Source organism: Notamacropus eugenii, chromosome 5 (genome assembly GCF_028372415.1).
Source record: "Notamacropus eugenii isolate mMacEug1 chromosome 5, mMacEug1.pri_v2, whole genome shotgun sequence".
NCBI classification, from domain to species: Eukaryota; Metazoa; Chordata; class Mammalia; order Diprotodontia; family Macropodidae; genus Notamacropus; species Notamacropus eugenii.
Window position 1 is genome coordinate 331,186,688 of NC_092876.1, and position 20,298 is coordinate 331,206,985.

General features: G+C 34.6%; 1 protein-coding gene across 4 annotated transcripts in view; it reads left to right on the forward strand.

The window, feature by feature from the left end:
• Window positions 1-20,298, forward strand: part of STAG1 (STAG1 cohesin complex component) — a 377,001-nt gene that overhangs the window by 273,660 nt on the left and 83,043 nt on the right. For all 4 annotated transcript variants that reach the window (XM_072613576.1, XM_072613574.1, XM_072613577.1 and 1 more), the window contains 2 exons: window positions 14,660-14,777; window positions 19,247-19,350. In XM_072613576.1, the coding sequence (XP_072469677.1) occupies window positions 14,660-14,777; window positions 19,247-19,350 (222 nt within the window). The remainder of the gene's footprint in view (window positions 1-14,659; window positions 14,778-19,246; window positions 19,351-20,298) is intronic.

Below are 20,298 nucleotides of genomic sequence, written 5' to 3' on the forward strand. Positions count from 1 at the left end.
TTAAAGCTTAAGCATTTTGACTCAAGAAAAGGACCAGGCAGCTGCTGTACCTATAGCTCACTGCCCCATATCATTCTTCAAATTTGCAAATTCACAGAGATTTCAAATAAATGCCTTTGTCCTTAGACCTCAGTTGTAATTACCACATTCACTACCATCCATATTCAAACAAATCTATAATCCCAGGACATAAAAGGCGTAAAGATTCAAGGAGGGATAAAGTAGAAAGATGTATTCTGATGCAGGAATCAGAGCACAAGAGTTGTATTTATGACTGTGATTTGAATTCTGTTCTGTCATTTATTGTTTTACCCTGGGAATGCTGTTTATTCTTTCTTAGTCTCAGTCTCTTCAGCTTTCAAACGAGGAGAGTGAGCTTGATGAAATAGAGGCAGATTTAAGTTTAATATAAAGCACAGTTTTTTAGCCATCAGAACTTTCCACATGATGATTGACTATCTCAGGAGAGAAAAAGAGAGAGTTTCCCTTTGGTGGAATTGTTTAAGCAGAAGCTGGATAACCATTTGTTGAAGATGTTATCAATGGGTTCTCATACAAATATGGGTTAGATTTGAGGGCCTCTCAAAATTCTATGTATAGAGCAATGGACTTGGAGTTAGAAGAACTTGATTCAAATTTCATCTCAGACACTTTTTATCTATGTGTCCTTAAACTAGTCATTTAACATCACTCATTCTCAGTTACCTCATCTGTAAAATAGGACTATTAATACTTGTTTTTGTGAGGCTCAAATGAAATGTCATTATCATTATTATTATTTTGTGTCATTCTGGCTTTCAAATCTTGTGATTTTCTATGGCAAAGAATCGGAAAACAGAGGAATGACTGCTTACCATTCACTTCCTGCCCTCTTTCCATACCCAGCCAATAAAAAGTGATAAACGTTTTGTGCTATAGCTTATGCCTTGACAATTAGGGATTGTTTTCTACGATCCCTCCAACCTTAAGTTTTTCCATTTTGTTATCTTTGCCAATTTGATTGGTATGAGATTAAACATACAGTTTCAAAGCAGAAAATAATTAAGGCAGTGAAGGGTGGAACGGTGTATAAGAAAAATCACTTTCTATATTTCTGTCTTGAAAATGAAAGGAGAAATGGACAATAGTCCCACTCTTCTTTCTCTAGCAACTAGTGTTTCATCGTAAGACTTCAGGGATATCAAAAGCAAGTCCCAATAAGGAAGATGTTCGGATCCTATGAGTAATGATAACTGAGTACTCATGTAATACTTTATATCTTTTTATCATGCCAAATTTCCATATAAATTTCAGTGCCTTTAGTTCCTACTTGGAAAACTGAGCAGGGGGGCTGGGGGGGGGGAATACTTTAGAACCACTTTATTATGTATCAATTCTCATACCTTAGAAGATGTTTAAATTTCGGGATGTCACTTTAACCAAAGGAATATGTTATTTCAAATTTGCAAAAGCCATTTGGCTTTTTTTTTCAATGCTCTGAGTTCATATCCAGCCTCAGACATATCCTAGCTGGGTGATCCTTAACAAGTCACTTAACCTCTGCCTCAGTTTCTTCAAGTGTAAAGTGGGGATAATAATAGCATCTACCTCCCGCAGTTGTTGTGAGGATCAAATGAAATAAAGTATGTAGCATGTAATAGATGCTTTTCATAAGTGGTTGTTACCTTGCCACTTCCCTCCTCATCTGTGTGCCTCTTTTTAATCTAGAACTCAAACAGTTTGCTGTACCATCTAGGAAATCATACTCTAAAGTTGGTCTTGGAGTTCAGCCTGGCCAAGGGAAATCTTCTAAGCCTTCTTCTAAATCTTCTCTCTTTTTCATGGCTATAAACATTGACCTCATAAATTGATTCATGTGTTCTTCATCTTATTTCTGCTCTCTTCATTAAATACACAGCATTTAACAACTCTGTCCTATTAAACAACAGACTTAAATCATGACAATACAAAGCCCAATTATTAGCAATTCTTTTAATTCATAGAGAGGCATCATGGGATAGTGGATAAGGAACCATCCTCAAAGCCAGTAAAACCTGGGTTCAAGTACCCACTTCTGACACAAACTGACTTCTCTAAGCCTTAGGCTCTTCATCCATTTAAAATAAAGAAGGTTAAAGTATAAGGCTTCTAAGATCCCTTATAGGTGTAAGTGTATGATTGTATGGTCCTCTATATTTCTTAATCTAGTACTAGGTATTATAGAATCAGTTATCAAGATTATATTTTTCTAGCCATGGAAATGCAACAGTTTCATTCAATTCCCTAAATGTAATTATTTACTGCCTTTCATTAACAAACATTTCTACTTAGTGGAATGATGAAAACTAGAATCACACTGTCCATAGAGACTTAATTTTTTTCGGTAATTTTCATCTGACCATTTGATGACCTAAAGGTTCATAAATGATAATAGGATCTTATATTTGGAGCCAGAAGGAACGTTCGAAACCCTTTAGTCCAACATTCTCATTTTGAAGCTGAGGAAACCAAGGTATTTTATTTGTCTACGATCACAGGAGTAGTAAGGGACAGAAGCAGATTTTTAGACTCATGTTCCCTGCCTCCATATCCAAGATACTTCACTCTATTGTGAACTGGACATAAAATATTTTAACACAAATGCAGCAACAGCTTGCCATAAAACAAATATGGTTTGTTGTAGTTAAATAATGTTTGTTTGAATAATTTAAAAGCTATCTTAAATAATTTCATGGGACTCTGCATCTGCTGAAACTCCCCCCCAAAAAAAGAAGGCAAGTGCCATTGATGGTGATAACTACCCATAGTGTCCTACTTTGTAATTTGCATAGTGGTGAGCTTTATCCAATCAAATTACTATAAAATGTTATTTTAGGAAAATGTTAAAGCTAGTCATATTTGCTTTTGGTGAATAAAGAAATGAAAAGGCTATGCTCAGTGCTGAGCATATAAAAACAAAATGATCCGTAAACTTACAAAGCTTACTTTCTAATAGAAATAGACAACATATAGAGCATAGAGGATATATGTGATGGTGGCCTAGAAGGGGGTATGTTCCATTAGTCCTGGGATGATGAGTGGAACAATAGAGCATTTGATTACCCCCACCCTTTTCAGAAGACATAGTAGAGTTGATTTAATTGCTCTTTCTAGAACTATAGGTAGAAGGCTATAGGGGGAAGGAATAGGAGTACTCAGCAAGGTTCAAAGTAGATGGCAGAAAGATGGCCTGGATGTGGAATCAGCTAAATGTAGTGAAATGAGTTAATTTATTGCTATTATTTCTAAGGAACTGTTTAATCATAAGTTAGAAAATGCATTTTAATCAACTATATACTGTTAAGTACAAAATTTTGTGTGATAGGAGACCCTTTATCTTAAGATTGAATCTCATTTTTCTTATTCTGTCACTTTTTAGTAGTTTCTAACTCTTGGTGACCCCATTTGGGATTTTCTTTACAAAGATAGTGGAGTGGTTTGCAATTTTCTTCCCCAGCTCATTTTGCAGATGAGGAAACAGAAGCAAACAAGGTTACTTGAGTTGCCAGGGTCACACAGCTAGTAAGTATGTCAGGCCAAATTTGAAGAGTCTTCCTGCCTCCAGGCTTAGCACTTTATCCACTGTACCACTTAGCTACCCAAGAGTCTCATAAAGAGGACTAATGTAAGGCAGCTTTCCTTAAGTCTAAATTTAATGTAAACTATAGATATTTAAGGTCCTAGAATGCACAATAGAAATTTTCTGTGCTACTGATTTCTAAAGAATGTAAGTGATGTTGATATTACAAAATGCATGAATCTTGGTAAATTAATTTACTGTTTTATGTTCATAAAAAGAGACAAGACTGTAAGAAGTTTTTGTCCTGTTAAGGATTGAAGGTTAGAGTTCTGGATTAGGGGTTTGCAGCCCAGTCTTCTGGCTACAGTGCCCTAAAAGCAAAATTAAGTTTTCCAGCTTCTCCACCAACAAAGCTAAGACCACAGTTTTCACATTTGTTTGTTTTGTTTGCTGTGATCAAACGTTAATTTTGTCTTATATCAATTTTCCAATACTGATTGAACATAAATGTAAGGAAGTTTTAAAGAACTTTGAACTTGTGAAAGTCTCTCACATTGGGAGAATGAGGAAGAAGAGGGACAGTAAAAATCTCCATTTAGAATTAGTTCTCTCAAATGAGAAGTTCCACAGCAGTTGGACCACTCAGAATCTTTCTCCCTCCCTCTCTCTCTCTCTCTTTCTGAGCTTCCTGTTTGGACACAGCAGGTGGAAGTAACAGCTATAACTTGTGAGCATTAGAAAATATGTAAATTTGTAGAAGAATAGTATAGAAAAACCAAATCCAATCCTTTTTTATTCGTTTTTTTCATCATCTTTGTAGTTCTTCTGAACACTACAAGAAATGCAAAAATAAGTGTTTAATTGGCAAATGTAGTATTGTAATCAAAGAGCTACCAACAAAAATAAAAATTTGTTTGCTTTCTATAAACTATAAAGGCAAAGTAATCAAAGGAAGACTTTCAAGTTGAGGTTTTTAAAAAAAAACAAAAATATCAAGAATACAAAATTAAATAATAGAAAATTCAAAATATCAGTATTAGAGCCTTACTAAGGATCTTTTTTTTTTTTCCATTGACACCAAGGAAAAGCCATTCCTGGAAACAGTATCACTATCTTCATCCACAATCTAAAGTAATTGTCCAGCTCTCAAGAAAATAAAGGAAGGAATAGAATAGGTTGTAGAAGGTCTATAGGAACTGGGATTGGAAAAATATTTCTAAATTCTCCTAGCAGGAGGGAAGAGAATAAGAAAGATTTTGTTTTTATGTTTGAAAAACTATCGTTTTGGTAGTTGCATTTCATTCAGTGAGCCTCATAAAAGTTACTTCCTTTCACTATTGCAATACCTTTCAATATAATGGAAAGATAGCCAGCTTTCATAAATTATTTTATTGTTTATTGTTTACCTAAAAAAGTATTATTTATACATTCTTTCAGCAAGTATTTATAAAGGGCCTGCTAAGTACCAGACATTAGGGGTACCAAGATAAAAATGAAAACTGTCCCTGCCTTCAAGGAGTTTACCTTCTATTGGGAAAGGTAAGGAGTGAATGAGAAACTAGAGAGACAGGTCCCCAGATAATTACATATAAATTATGTACAAAATATGTTGGGGTGGAAGGCACTAGATACTGAGAGAAATGTAAGTTTTATAAAGAAAGTGACCAGATAATTTGAAATACTAACAATTAAGAAATATTTATTATTTACTACCATTGTGTGAGGAAAATGTGAGTTCATATTTGTACACCCATTTTACCAAATGTAACTTTTTAAAAAATAAAATTATTTTTTGTTATCCCTAGCTTTCCTTGCCAGCCACAGTTCCCTCTTATCTTTATGTGGGCTGAGAATATACTTAAGAGGGATGAGATCGAGGGAGAAATAGAAGAATAGGATGTTAAAGTCAGAATGAGAAATGTTAGAGATTTTAATCTAGGAAATAGAACACTTGTGGGTAATGGTGAGTTCCAGTGTGTGACCATTCTCTCTGAGTCACTAAGCTCCACTGGGGGAGTGGGCCATATGATTTGAGAAGATTGAGTAATATGGAAGTTAGGTTTTTAAGGAACATCAGCATGAATATTTGAAGTCTAGTATAATATAAAAACAGAAGTTGGGGAGTGAGGAAGAAAGGAAGGGAAATGACCTGAGACCAGTAGATAGACAATAGCCACTGTAATTCATATAGGATAAAAAATTTTAAGAGGGAACTTCAAAGAAGAAGAGTTTTTAGAGTGATGGCAGTAAAATAAGAATCTGGAAATGGTAATGGAGAAAAAGGAGCATTTTGATGTCCCGTCTAGGACCACTGTGTTAGTGCTGTGAAAGAAGGAACAACAAAGTACAAACTGGTTGCTCAGTTACCTATATATCTACATTGGTCTTTTTGTACAACTCTCTTTTCATTCTCATACAAATTGTTTCTCGTGTCTCTTAAGAATTTCATTCTTGAACTATTGTGCTATAAGAAATGATGAACAGGAAGACTTCAGAGAGACCTGGAAAGACTTATATGATCTGATGCTGAGTGAAAGGAGCAGAACCAGGAGAACTTTGTGCACAGCAACAACCACAGTGTGCGAGAGTTTTTTCTGGTAGACTTGGAATTTCATTGCAATGCAGGGACTTAAAAAAAATTCCCAATGGTCTTCTAAGGCAAAATGCCTTCCACATCCAGAGAAAGATCTGTGGAAGTCAATCACAGATTGTAGCAGATCATTTTTTTGTGTGTGGATTGCGTTTTGGTTTGTTAGATGATTTCTCCCACTCATTTTAATTCTTCTACACAGCATGACTATAGTGAAATGTATTTAATAGGAATGTATGTTTAGAACCTATACAAAATTGTATGCCATCTCAGGGAGGGAGGGAAAAATAATAATCTAAGTTATATGGCAGTGATTGTAGAACACTGAAAATAAAATTAATTTTAAAAAAAAGGAATTTTATTCTTGAGAATTTCCTATCCTTTATGATGGATTTATGTTCCCTATGAAGTTTTAGGCCATGGGTTCCTGCTTATTCTTTCTCTGAGCCCTTTGAAACTTGTTCTCTCAAAATCTAGAATATATATCAATCTATGCCTGGCTTTCCCCTCCTCTGTTATAAATTCCAAGACCAGAAGGGTCATAGGGCACAGCCAAGATGGTGGAGTTTTAGGGAACAGTATGATGAGGTTCCATCCACAAACTTCTCCAAACATCTAGAAAATTCATCAAGCTGAATTCTGATGAAATCCAGAGAAGGTCACAGTGAGTCCTTTGCCCAACTCATCTCTGTATGTGGACATTCAGGATAGATCAATCCACAAACCTGTCACACTATAAGAAATCCTAGTACTCAGAGAAGGAAAGGCACCATGGAAAGAGGAGGTCCCAGACCAGACTCTCACCAGACCCAAACAGAGGCACTGCAACAGGGAAAAGTGCTAACTAGAAGTTCTGTTGCCCACTGTGTCGTAGATCCAGGGCAGAGTGAGAAGGGGACATGCACACAGGGGTGGCAGTGGCATTCCCAGGTAGGATGGTTCCTGGGCAGTGTGCCAAGAAAGCAGCAAGTTCAAAAGCCAGCTGTTGTGGTAGCGGTGTAGCTTAAACTATGCAAAAAGTAGCATCTCATTTCCAGTGTCTAGCGTCACCTGCAGAGGAGTAAGCAAGTTTGGAATTCCAGACCAAAGGCAAGCCTACAATTCTGCTACTCTGAACCAATAGACCTTATAAGCTGGCTAGGAGGGGTGGTCTATTTTTATACACACTCAAAACCCAGGCAGTAACTTAAAGAGCTCACACTTTGGTCTGAATCAGACCATTTTAGGAGTACTGAAAGCAAACCTGTCCTGCAACTTATTGCTGGAATAATAGCACAGCACTCAGTAGTCCAAGAAACCACAGCAGGATCGACCCAGACCTTCCCTCCAGAAATGTGGCAGGGCCCAGCCCTGATATCAAGTCCAGAGTCAAGAAATGGTCTTGATTATGAGCAAACAAAAAAGAAACCCATGATAATGAGCTATTAAGGTAGCAAGGATGTTCAAGACACACACAAAAAAGAGAATGACTCCAAAATATCTACAGTCAAAAACTCAGAAAAACAGTTTGGGCACAAACTCAACTAGAATCTTGGAAGAAATAAAGGAAGAATTTAGAAAAAAAATGTTTTTGTAAATGCTATAAGAATGCTTGAGGGGAAAAGAATGGAAAAAGGAAATTGGAAAAGGAATTGACAGTTGGCACAAGAGAAACAAAAGCTTGCCCAAGCAATAAATGCTCTGAAAATTAGAATGGACCAAATAGAAGCCAATGATTTGGTAATGACTCTATCAGAGAATTAAGATATATTGAAACAAATTTAAAATCTGGAAAAAATAATGTCTCGTAGTAAAAACAACTGAGCTGGGAAATAGACCAAGGGAAAAAAATTTTAGAATCATTGGAATATCTGAATACCATGACACCACCACCCCAAAAAAAAGAGCCTAGACATCCTATTTCAAGAAATCTTCAAAGAAAAAGTGTTCCCTCAAACTGTACCATCATCTGGATCCATAGAGGGAGGAATCCAATTAGGCAAGGCCTGGGAGTTGTTCTTGGTGATCCAAAGAAAAGAATGGAAAGAAGACAAGGGAAGAGAAATATGGTGAAAGGAAGGTTAGTAGAAATTATCTTGTGACATTTCTATAAACAAACAGGAAGGAGAGGGGAGTGGCTGACGTTTGTTCTCATCTGAACTGATTGAACAAAAGAATACATACATAGAGCTGGATATACTGAAGTACTTTAACTCAACAGAAAAATAGGAAAGAAAAAGGAGACGGGGAAATTAGAAGCAGTGTAGATTAAGGGAAAAGTTGGTCCTAAGCAAAACAAGTTCTGGGAATGTACAGAAATAATTTTAGCTTTTTTGTACAAAGAATAGAAATCTGAGGGCATACCCATGAATTGGGGAATGAACAAGTTATGGTATGTAAATGTGGTAGAATATTATTGCTCTCATCAGCATGATGACCAATTAAGATTCCAGAGAACTAATGATGAAACATGGTACTCATCTGCTGATGGAGAGATGAAGATCTCAGAATGCAGAATGAGATATGAGCTATGTTCTTTTGAATATAGTAGTTGTGGAAATTTGTTTTCATTAACTATATGTGTTTGTAATGTGTTTTTTTTTTCTTTTTTCCACAGTGGAGGAGGGGAGGGTACAGTGAGGTCAGGGAGAGAAAATGAATCTTGGCTGATTAAAATGAATAATATTTTTAAAAAACAGATGGAGTTGTCACTTCTCCCAAATTTTCCATCATTTTCCACTCTGGCGGACAGCTCCTTATTATTGAGAATCTTATCTGAAATGCAGGTTCCTTCTTTTTTCTTTACCTTTCAGTGGATAAAATGATCATTAAGGAAAGTAGTGTGTGAAATTGTTAACCCTTCTACTTTTGGCAGAGGAAAAGTTGCAGTTTGGGTCTAGATCAGGCCTGCACAACCTGCAGCCACTTACAGCCCTTGGCCACTTGTGGCAAGCCAAAGGATTTCAGACAGCCTGTGAAAAATGTAGAGGAAAACATCGTCTGTATGTAAAGGAAATCCTTTGGCGTGCCACAAGCATCTGGCTCTAAGTGGCCTCAGGTTGAGCAGGCCTGGTCTAGACAGATAAAATCACCCACAATTTCTATACCATTATTCTGTGTTAAGCTTGGGATCTAAACTTGTCATGTTTTCTCTTTCTGTCTGGACACTCCAAGGATACTATTTCTTCTGTTTCTGCCTCCATGTATTTTATTTTATAAAACATTTTATTGATGTCTTTGTTTTCACATTGCCTTCATCTCCCAATATAATCCTCTTTCCTTCCTCGTGCAAGGAGCTATCCCTTATAATAACGAAAAAGAGAAAGAAAAAAAATTGGGGAAAAAACTTACTGAACACATCACCCTGAGTCCAACATATATTCTCCACCTCTGCAAAGAAAGCAAGGTGGTATGTAGTCAGTCTCCTCTTCAGAACTCAGTTTGTCCATTGTGACAGGGCATTCAATTTTGTTGTTGTTTTTATTCCATTTCTTATTTTGTACTTGTGTATATTTTTTTTTCCTGGCACACTGAATTTAATTTGTATCAGTCCATGTTCTTCAGATCATTGTTTCTTATGTCACAGTAACATTACATTGCATTTATGTACCTCATTTGATGAATCTATGTTTTATTTCTAGTTCTTTGCTACTACAAAAAGTACTGTTCTCAATTTTGATGTATCTGAGACTTTTCTATATTATCATCCTTCAAGTGGGACTAATTATTATTAGGACAGCTGGGTAAAATGGTATGGATATTTAAGACATTTGGTTTGCATGATTCAAAATTGTTTTCCAGGATGCTTGAACTAATTCAGAATTTCACCAATAGAGTGTCAGTAATGCGCCTCTCTTTCTACAGTCCTTCCATCATTCACTATTCCCATCTTTGTCATTAAATTGCTAAGTATGGAGTAAAATAATAATAGCTACCATTTGTATAGGGCTTACTATGTGCCTGGCACTGTGCTAAGCTCTTTATAAGTATTATCACTTGATTCTCACAGCAATCATGAGAGGTGGGTGCTGTTTACTATCCCAATTTTTATAGTTGAGAAAACTGAGACAAGCAGGGTAAATGTCTTTCTCAGGGTCACACAGTGGGGGTCTGAGGGTACATGTGAACTCAGGTCTTCTTGACTCCAGTTCCAGTGCTCAAAAAGTAAAAAATATATGTGTACAATATATTCCCATTCATAAGATACTTATCCTGTGTACTTGTTGCAAAATTTATATAGTTTTAGATGTTTTCATTGTTTATGTCATTTATTTTGTTGTTTTCCTTAATGCAGAACCATTTTGGCATTCCTGGTACAAATCCAATTTAATAATCGTGAATAATTTTTTTATATATATTGCTGAGGTCTCTTAGAGCAGAGATATGAAAGTCAGAAAAAAAGAGATTTAATCTCACCTGTGGTATCACAGTAGTGGCAGCAAATTAAGTTGACTGGATGGGACAGTTTGAATAGCAGAGTTTTTATATATTTTTTCCTCTGTTGATAGAGAGATTTTGGTGATGGTGCTATTGGACATGTGGTCACAGACATGGCTATTGTGTTGATTTGTTATAAGAAGTGTTGAAGGATCACAAATAGAGTAATTTTGTTGCAACCTTATTAAACTTCATATATAACTATGTACATATGTGTATATATGTACACATGTAGCTGTTTCATAAGACATCCACAACTTCTTACACACTCTTCTTCCCTGTCCTTTGCATCTTGGAGTTTTAAAACAAATAAGAATCATAACACTGGGGACCTGGGAGAAGAAAGGAAAGGGCAGGAAAAAGAAATGGGGTTGCTAATATGTAGGCTGTTTTAATCCAGGACTCAAAAGGAGAAATAAAAAAGGCAAGATTTTTCTAGAATATAGAGAATATCTGTGTTCTTGATCTAGGGATTAGATGTAAAAAATGAGGACATGTAATTTGATATGAACTTCTAAGAGACCAAAAACAGGATAACCAGTTTTATTTCAATTATCTGATTTTGAAGGAATTCAGGCCTGGAGTCAGGGAGTTATATGGGAGAGAGAATAGCTATGAGACTAGGGAAAGAATTATCTGAAGAGTCAAGTTAGTTTTAGGGATAAGGAAGTTTAGAGGTAAGAGAAAGGGAAATTTCAAAAATGACTTGCTTTGACAGATAAAGAGTTTTATAAGGCTGTTGAAGTTGCTGTTGAAAATGCAAACATTCTTGCTGTAGAATAAATTATTATTAAGAGATAGACCTCATTGAGAGTTTATTTAAGGTAGATCTTAAATGATTTCCTTTACATACTCAGGGACGTATTCACAGAAAGGACAACCAAATAGATCCAATCAGTGGTTTGGAGGAAGAAAGAATTAATACTTGGTCTATCTTAGGGCTCAGCTACCAACTTACCATGGGCAAGCCATATCATCTCTCTCAGTTTTGGTTTCCATATGCATAAAATGAGAGTATTGGATTAGCTCTTATCTGGGTCACTTCTGGCTCTACAGTTCTGTGATTCCAAAGACAGATGAAGGAGAGCTTTCTGAATGTGGGGTATCATGCAAGGACAGAGGACAAACATGGATTGTTGCCCATATGGAACATCAATTAGGAGGGTTTTCTAGAATTTAGAATGTATGTGGAAGAGGAGTATAAAATCAATCTAGAAAAAGAGTTAGGCCACAGATTGTAAAATTCTAAATGCCACATATATTTTATCCTCACCACAGTGAACCCTTAAGACAAAAGCCCCTTAAGCTTTTTGACTAAGAAATTCTTTTAGGAATATCAGTTTCATGTGTGTATGGAGGACAGATTGGGAGATGTATTAAAAGATTATTAAAACAACAACAATAATAATAGCTAGTATTTATTTAGCACTTTGAACTTTACATAGTATTTTACAGATACTATCTATTGATTATAACTACCCTTGGAGGTAGGTGCTATTATTATCCCTATTTTACAGATGAGTAAATAGGCAGGCAGATTAAGTGATTTGCTAAAGGTCACACAGCTCGTAAGTGTCTGAGGCAAGATTCAAACTAATATACTCCTGATTTTAGGACCAGAGCTCCATTGCACTGTATAGCTGTAAATAAGAGGTAATGATGACCTATAGTAGAGTGGTGTCCTGTGTGAATAGAGAGGAGATGGATTTTAGAGATATGGAAGTAAAATTGATAAGACTTAGCAACTGATTGGATGAAGGAACAGAGAAGAGTTGAAGATTTCTTTTTGTGATTGCTCTAGGGTTATAAATCTGTATGACTTAGAAAAATGGTGCTACCATTAACAGATACAAGGAACTAAGAGGAGTGAATATATGGGTAAAAGTAGTAAGTTCTTGAATGGAAGACAGTATGTCCCACCAGAAAATATTGTGAAATTAGAATAATGGGACCTGAATTTAAATCCTAGAGCTCCCACTTACTACCTTGTGACTGTAAGTAAATCCTTCACTCTCTGGGACTTAATTTCTTTATCTTTAGATAAAGAATGATGGTTTTAGACAAGGTTACCTCTAAGGTCCCTACCATCTCCACTCTTGACACTCCTGATTTTTTCTACTTCTGTCTCAGCAACCTTCTCACCTTTGGATGTGCCTCCAACACTGTGGCCTCCATCTGATGAGTTCCTGCCCAGAACCAGCAATTAAGGAAATGTCCAGCTTATCCTTACTCCCTTCTCTCCCAGGTCCCTCTTAATGCTCTGGACTTTCCCACCTTCCCTCCACCTAGGGGTTTCCTTTTATGTGTTGTCTTCCCCAATTTGAATTTGAACTCCTTAAAGGTAGATACCTACCTTTGGTGTTTATATTTGTGTTCCTAGAGTTTAGTTTAGCTCTTGGCACATAGTAAGCACTTAATAAATGCTTTACCTGTTTACATAGATACCTATGATCTTGTGTTGAGTTTGAGATATCTATGGGACATCCAGCCCTTTTACATCATTTTTTTCCCATTTCCTGGTACATTTAAGAAAGTCTACCATTTATACTCTATCCTTTTTTTTTTAATACTGTCTGTTCTTAAGGGACTTATTCTTTCAGGAGTATATAATTATGCAAAAGGATAGAATCCCCTTGTGGTTCATTGTACAGAATTACAAAGATTGACGACATTTTTTGCTTAATATAATTAAGGTTTTTCTGTCAATTGCATAATGTTAGATGTCACCGGACTGCTTCCTAATATATTATGTTCCCTGACACATGAAGATTCAAGCAGAGGCTTGATTCAGTCCTTCAGAGAACAAATTCCTGCTTAGAACAGAAATTGGACTAAATTGGAGTTTCCCTCCACAAACTTTTCTGAAGCCTAGTAAAAGAAAGTTCTTTGTGAAATGAGGCAAAACATTTTTGACATGGCCAGTATGTTGATTTGTTTATCTTAACATATGTATTTGTTATCAGTGAAGATTTTATTATAGCGAATAGGTCAATGGAAAGTAAAGCAATAAAAGTAAGCCAATGAAATATTTGAGAAATGAAGTAACTAAGTTCTCTACTATAGATCACACCTTCCTGCACAGCCTGAGCAGGTCCAGAAAGGAGACTGGAAGCCATAGGTGATAGGACTAGGTATCAAGAAGCAGATACCTTTGGTATTGAAAATTATGTATATTGATATAAATTTCTCCTTAAACTATGCTTGTCAGAGGAAATTACCCAGCACACTCTGAGCTGGATTCATTCTAAAATTTTATCATCAGTCATCAACTAACTTGAAGTTAATAATAATGTTGCTTGAGATCCATAAATGTGAAAAAAATTAGTGGAGGTGCATTACAAATGATTCAGATGCTTGTTTTATGAATGTAAATGGTGTTTTTAAGGGAGAAGCTGTTTACAGGTTATTATGAAGATTTTTCTTTTAGGATCCTTATGAATATTTAATTTTAAGCATGATTAAAAGAGTAGTTTCCTCCTTAAAGAGATGACCCTTCCAAAATTTATTTTATTCTTTTGTTTTCCAGTTCAGTGGCTAGCAAGAAGGCTACATATAATGGTATATTGAAAAGAGCTTGGAATTATGAATCCTGAGTTATAGTCATTGCTTTACCACTTACTAGCTGTGACATCTTAAATGTCATTTCTCTGATCCTTAGTTTCTTCATCTGGAAATTAGGAATAACAAACTATATGTATGTCACCTGGCTTAATTCATAGAGTCTCATCAGCAAATTGGCCACAAGCCTCATCACAAGACCGTACAGATCTTGAAGACCAAATACAAAAGTTGTGATATGTGTCCAAAGAGGAGGTACCCATATAAATGAAACGATAGGTCATTGAAGTTTTGAAGTATAGCCTTTGTACTACCTACCTCACAAAGGGGTTCAAAGGAAAGTGCTTCATAAACTTTAAAGTTCAAAATCATTCTGAGTTGTGATTATTTACTGGGAGGTAGTATTTTTAATTCTGTCTTCTGACTTTTATATTTGATCTTAAAATTATTGAGTCCAAATCATTCTAATGGCTCTTGAAGTGTTCATTATCTGAAGCTAATTGGGACCTCATTAATTACATGTACATTACAAGTGATTCTTGACTTGTTGTTTCTAGTTGCATGAACATGCAGCTTACCTGGTGGACAGTTTGTGGGAGAGCTCTCAAGAACTATTGAAAGATTGGGAATGTATGACAGAATTGTTATTAGAAGAACCTGTCCAAGGAGAAGAAGGTATAGTATTTCGAATTTTTTATTTACCATATCTTTAATATTTGTTTCTCAATTGAAAATTACAATAGCATCTATAGATTATGTATTTGTCACATAAAGAGGGTTTTAATTTTTTATTCTACATTTCAATAGAAAAACTTGTTTCAAAAAAAAAGAAAAACTTGTTTCAATTTTAGCACATAAAAGTGGTGTTTAACAGGACTGTACTCTCCCTACAAAATTAAGGGGAAAAGTTTGAGTCCTTGAAGATGGTGATAAGGACAAAATAAAGTCATCACAGTAATCACAAAATGTTTCCAAATTTGATACTTATACCTCATTTTTATAAGTGTAAAAAATACCATATATTTCAGCAAGGTTACTTTCTTAGTGGTTTGCAAATATTCAACTAATTTTTTATTTCTTAGAATATGAAATAGTCATATTTTAAAATATAAATTCTAGTTCATTTCTTTTTAACAACTCTTTATGTGGAAATTTTGATCTTTTAGGCACACAAAAAAGTTAAATTATATCCCAGTCTCCCATTTTTTAAACGTCACATTTTATTAAAACCAAAAAAATGTAGTGATAGTAATATTGTTTGCCTAAGTTTAAGGCAATAAATAATATGACAATACTCACCACATGAGAATATTTTATTATTACACCATACGTTTCATTCATGGATTTTTAAATATCTTGCACTGTTAGGTACTGGCATCTTCTTTAAACATGTTCAAAATAATACACGTTTAAGTGCAAGAACTTCCAAATATAAGAAAATTGCTTTAAAGTTAGTTGTAACTGAAAATAGAAAATATTTCCTAGACCAGGTTGCAGAAGCTTGTTTATTTGCCCCATAATGTATCCAAAATGTTTTACTAATAATGATGATGCTTCTCTGTATTGCATAAGACAAAGTAAATTTCCAGATCAATCATATCCCATTTTTCCCAAATTGAGGACCAAAGGAAAGGACTGTTGAAACACGGGAGCCAAAAATGCATTCCTCCACCTAACTATACGTTTGGGATATTTATAAGTTGGGGGCATGTTTATATTATAACTGATTCATGATACAATAATGCTTTGGCTCCCTCTCAAAAATAGAATTAATTTTTCCCAATTTTTTTTTTTTTTTGGTGTTATCTACTGTCTCTCATAGCTTCTTTTAGTATCTTTCAAAAGTAATGAAATTAATTCATTAATATTTAAATAAGTAAAATTAAATAAAAATATATTCACTGAGGAGCACTATATATCTTGCGTTGGTGTATTGTGGTTTAGACTCAGCTATCATTTATATTCTTTTCTGTTAAAAGTCATAAATAGTTTGGTTTGCTAGAAGGGTACTTTGAAGTCTTGAATTTGGACCAGAATTTAGAATATGGCTCCATAGGCCTTGTCAACCAAATTGACATCTGTGGAGGAAAGGATATTTAAAGTATCCTTACCGCTTAAAAGCAGAGTAAGTCCCAGATTATGAATATCCATTGCTGTATCTGTCTGTATACATAATGTGAATATACTTAACTGAATATTTGGATACCTGCTCTCTGCTGAATTCTATCTTGAGCCTCTAAGAGCTTCTTCATTGTTGAAATAGCAGGGGTTCCTGTCTTCATTAAGCAGAGAAAAATAAGTTAATGGGTTTAAGCATTTTCCTAACTGATAAAGACCATTGTTTTTAAGGTCTTTTTTAACTTGGAATATATTATTATCTAATGTTAACAGTTTTGAAATAAGTGTTGTTTCAAGTATTTATGTATGTATGTATGTACTTTGACTAGGGGGATTTTAGGTGGCTAGGGCATTATTATGGGAGAAAAGGTAACTTTGTTAGTAAATAGACTTGAAAGAAATCTTTTGTGCCTACCTGTAATATCTTAGCAGCTATGAGCAAGGATTAATTTTCTAGTTCTAATTTATTTTCTAATGAGATAATATTCGTAAAGCACTTGGCACAGTGCCTGTCACATGCTTATTCCTTTCCTTCCCCCAAAAGAATTCCAAGATTGTTGGCCTCTTTAATATTCAAAAGGAAACTCTTTCCTTCTGGTACTATCATATTACTAACTAATCCTTTAGAGACTTTGACTTTCCCTATGGTATTTTATTAGTTTAGTAAACTGACTTGAGCTACCTAGACATGTTAGAAATACATTTCATATCAATAGAAAAAGTGGGAAAATTAATTGTTCTTGGTTTTGGATGGCATTTATGTATAAAGGAATATGCTTCTCAGCAATGGATAGAAGGAAAAATTGACAAAACTTGAGGACTTATCAAATACAGGGAAATATAGTGAAAGATTCTTACAATGTTCTTAATACAGATAATGGGTAGTATTGTGAATTCATATGTCAGGAGAAGCTAGTGCAGGGGAATACAGGTGGAAAAATAATGAATTAGGTTTTAAGAATTGCTGAGCTTAAGGTGACAAGACATTTGAAAAGACTTCATTACATAGTCAGAAATACATGATTATAGCTTTTAAGAGAGCTCAATCTTGAGAGTACAGATTTGGAAGTCATTTACATAGTAGGCTACTTGGAGTCATGGAAATAATGAATGAACTTTTTGAGTTGAGTTGAAGTACAGGTGGATGAAATGATGATGGATATTTATATCACACTTTAAAGTTTGTAAAGCATTTAACATGCATTATCCCATTTGAGCTCACAACAGTCCTTTAAGGTAGGTATCATAGATAATTATTATCCTCATGTTAGAGAGGAGGAAATCAAGGCTTACAGACAGTAAGCAACTTATCTCACTGTGGTCACACAACTAGTAAATGTCAGTGGTAGTATTTGAAACCATGTCTTCCCTGTTCTAAGTCTAGCTCTCTGTGTACTACTCTTCTCTACTTCTTAACCGTACATAATACTCCAGATAGGGGTCAGGAGGAGGAAGTCAGAGGGAATTTTCAGAGATAATTTCATATTACAGACATGAAAGGAAGAGAGTTTCAGTTTTGAGAGAGCATGGTCAGCAATGTCAGTTATAACAAAGAAGTTAAGTAATTAGAGATGAACAAAGGCTGTTTGATTTAGTGATTAATAGATCACTGATGACTTTCAAGAATAAAGTTACAGCAGGAAGATGAAACTGAAAGTCATATTGCAGGAAATTAATGAGTAAAACTATTTAAGAAATAGTAGCAATGCCTGAGAGTAGAATATTTATGTTATCTGACCATTCATAGCATCTGTTTTGAAAAGAGAATTAGTATGGATATTTAACCCCTGTCCTTGGTCCTTTAGAAAGCTATCTTTTCAAAGTATTCAATTATTTTGTTTTCAGATAATATAACCAAAGTAATAATTATTTAGGATACATAGTTAAATTACCAGTGCTAAAAAACCTGCCTAAATTCCTCCAAATGGTAATTTAAGATTAGGAAGACCATTCACATCTGTAAAATAAGGTGTAATGCTGCATGATTTCTCAGTTCCCTTTCACATATGAATCTCATGGTTTCATTACATTCTAGTTCATTAGGAAAGGAGAGGAGGAATTCAGGGCTTATAAGAATTTATGATTGTTCTCCAGCAGAAGTTCTGGGAATTTTGGTGTAGTGGGAAGCTTTCTGTGGGAAAATAATGGTACTGTTTCACTGTGAGTAAAAACTCAGATGCATTTCTTCATTTTGGTCACTTAAGGTCCACATAGATTTAATTAACATGTAAGTTTATAAACTTCCTCTCCATCCCTAACTATATTTCACTGATAGTTAAGTTAATGAAATCTGACTTGAAAGGGACAGGGTTTTTTTCTTAGTAAATATCAACACATTATAGTTAGTTCAGCAGTGTTTGACTTTGATGCTGATAATATATGGACAAAAATTCATGAGTTTAACATTTCTTCTAAAAATGAGTAAACATTTTAATTGAAAGGTGATTGACTTAATCTTGGAAAACAAGTGATGAAATACACTTTGAGCCTTTCAGGAAAAAGGTGGGAAACTACAGATGCAGAATATTACATACACTATCAGATATCTAGTTTGATATGCTTTAACTGTCATTTTTTATTATCAAAAACACATGGGTCCAGGAATGCCATCTAGAAATGACTTTGATATAAAGCAAAAGGCTTTTTTAAAAAAGTTGTTTTTTTTTTTAACTTAACTTTAAAAGCAGATAATTAAAAGTAAACTTAACATAGAAATGCAATCTATTTTGCCTTTTGTGTGCTAATTCATCATTCTGAAATCAAATCCTGTTTTATTAAAATGTCTAGTCAAATTTTATGCTTTTTAATCTTAGATGTCAAGGTATTTTCTTGTAATTAATGCTCAACTCCATTACTGATCTTCCTGTCTGTCAACATTACACATGAAAAATCTTAAATGAAAATCAAATTAACTGAATTTTGTTGTTTATAATCAGTCTTGGTGATATACTCTTTTATGATTATCATTTTACTTGGCGTATTATTATTGGAATACAGCTAATCATACTGTTTTTCTTTCACCTCAGCAATGTCTGACCGGCAAGAAAGTGCTCTTATAGAGCTGATGGTCTGTACAATTCGTCAGGCTGCTGAAGCCCATCCTCCAGTGGGAAGGGGAACTGGCAAGAGAGTAAGTTCCATTAATATTAGTGGAATGCAACACAGGGTAGCTATAAAATAAATGTAACTGGCAGAGAAAGGCATCTGAATTATTTTGGTAACCAAGCTTTAAGCCATCTAAGTTAGTGTAGATTTTTCTTTTAATTGTCACAGTTTTTCTCCTACCACCCCAGAAAAGTAAAACAAAATCTCTACAACACATTAGCATAGTCAAGCAAAACAAATTCCCTAAATGTAGAATTTCTAAACTAAATGTTTGCATAAGGGTTCACAGCAGTCTCAATTCAGAATCCAAATTTTTAGAGGCATTTTACTTTATTTGGATTATTATAGTTAAGGAATTCTAAATGTCATAAAGAGAGACATTTTAAAAGAGAATATTTGGGGTTACTTACCTGTTATAACTTGTTTACTTCTCTGAGGTTCCTAAGAAATGTGTAATACTCATTATGAAAGTTTCATTTAGTTTCACAATCTTTATTAATGATTAAAGTTCTTGCTCTGAATCTTTGTTCTCTTTCCTTTCCTAATGAACCATAATAAGAATGATCATTTGATTTAGTTATAAAAGAGACCTTTGAAATCATGTAGTGAGTAAATATCTCACTTTATAGAAGATGATGGTAATAGTAGTAGCTCATCTTTATAGTTCTTTATGGTTTTACAAATAATTTTTCTCTTAACAACCCTGTGAAGTATAGGTAGTAATCATGGTATGGTACCCATTTTTTATGGATCCAGAAAACTTAAACTCAGGGAAGTTCAGTGACTTGCCAATAGTGAGTTTTCTTTGTCTAAATTTTTAAGGATATTCATGCCACCAAAATTCTCTCCCAGTATTAAAGAATTATAAATGCTCAGTGGGCACAGAGCTTTTCAACTGGATTTATATCAGATTTTTCTCTTCTTTTGAAATAGATTTTTAATAACAATAGACTCAACTTTAGTTCTTGTATAA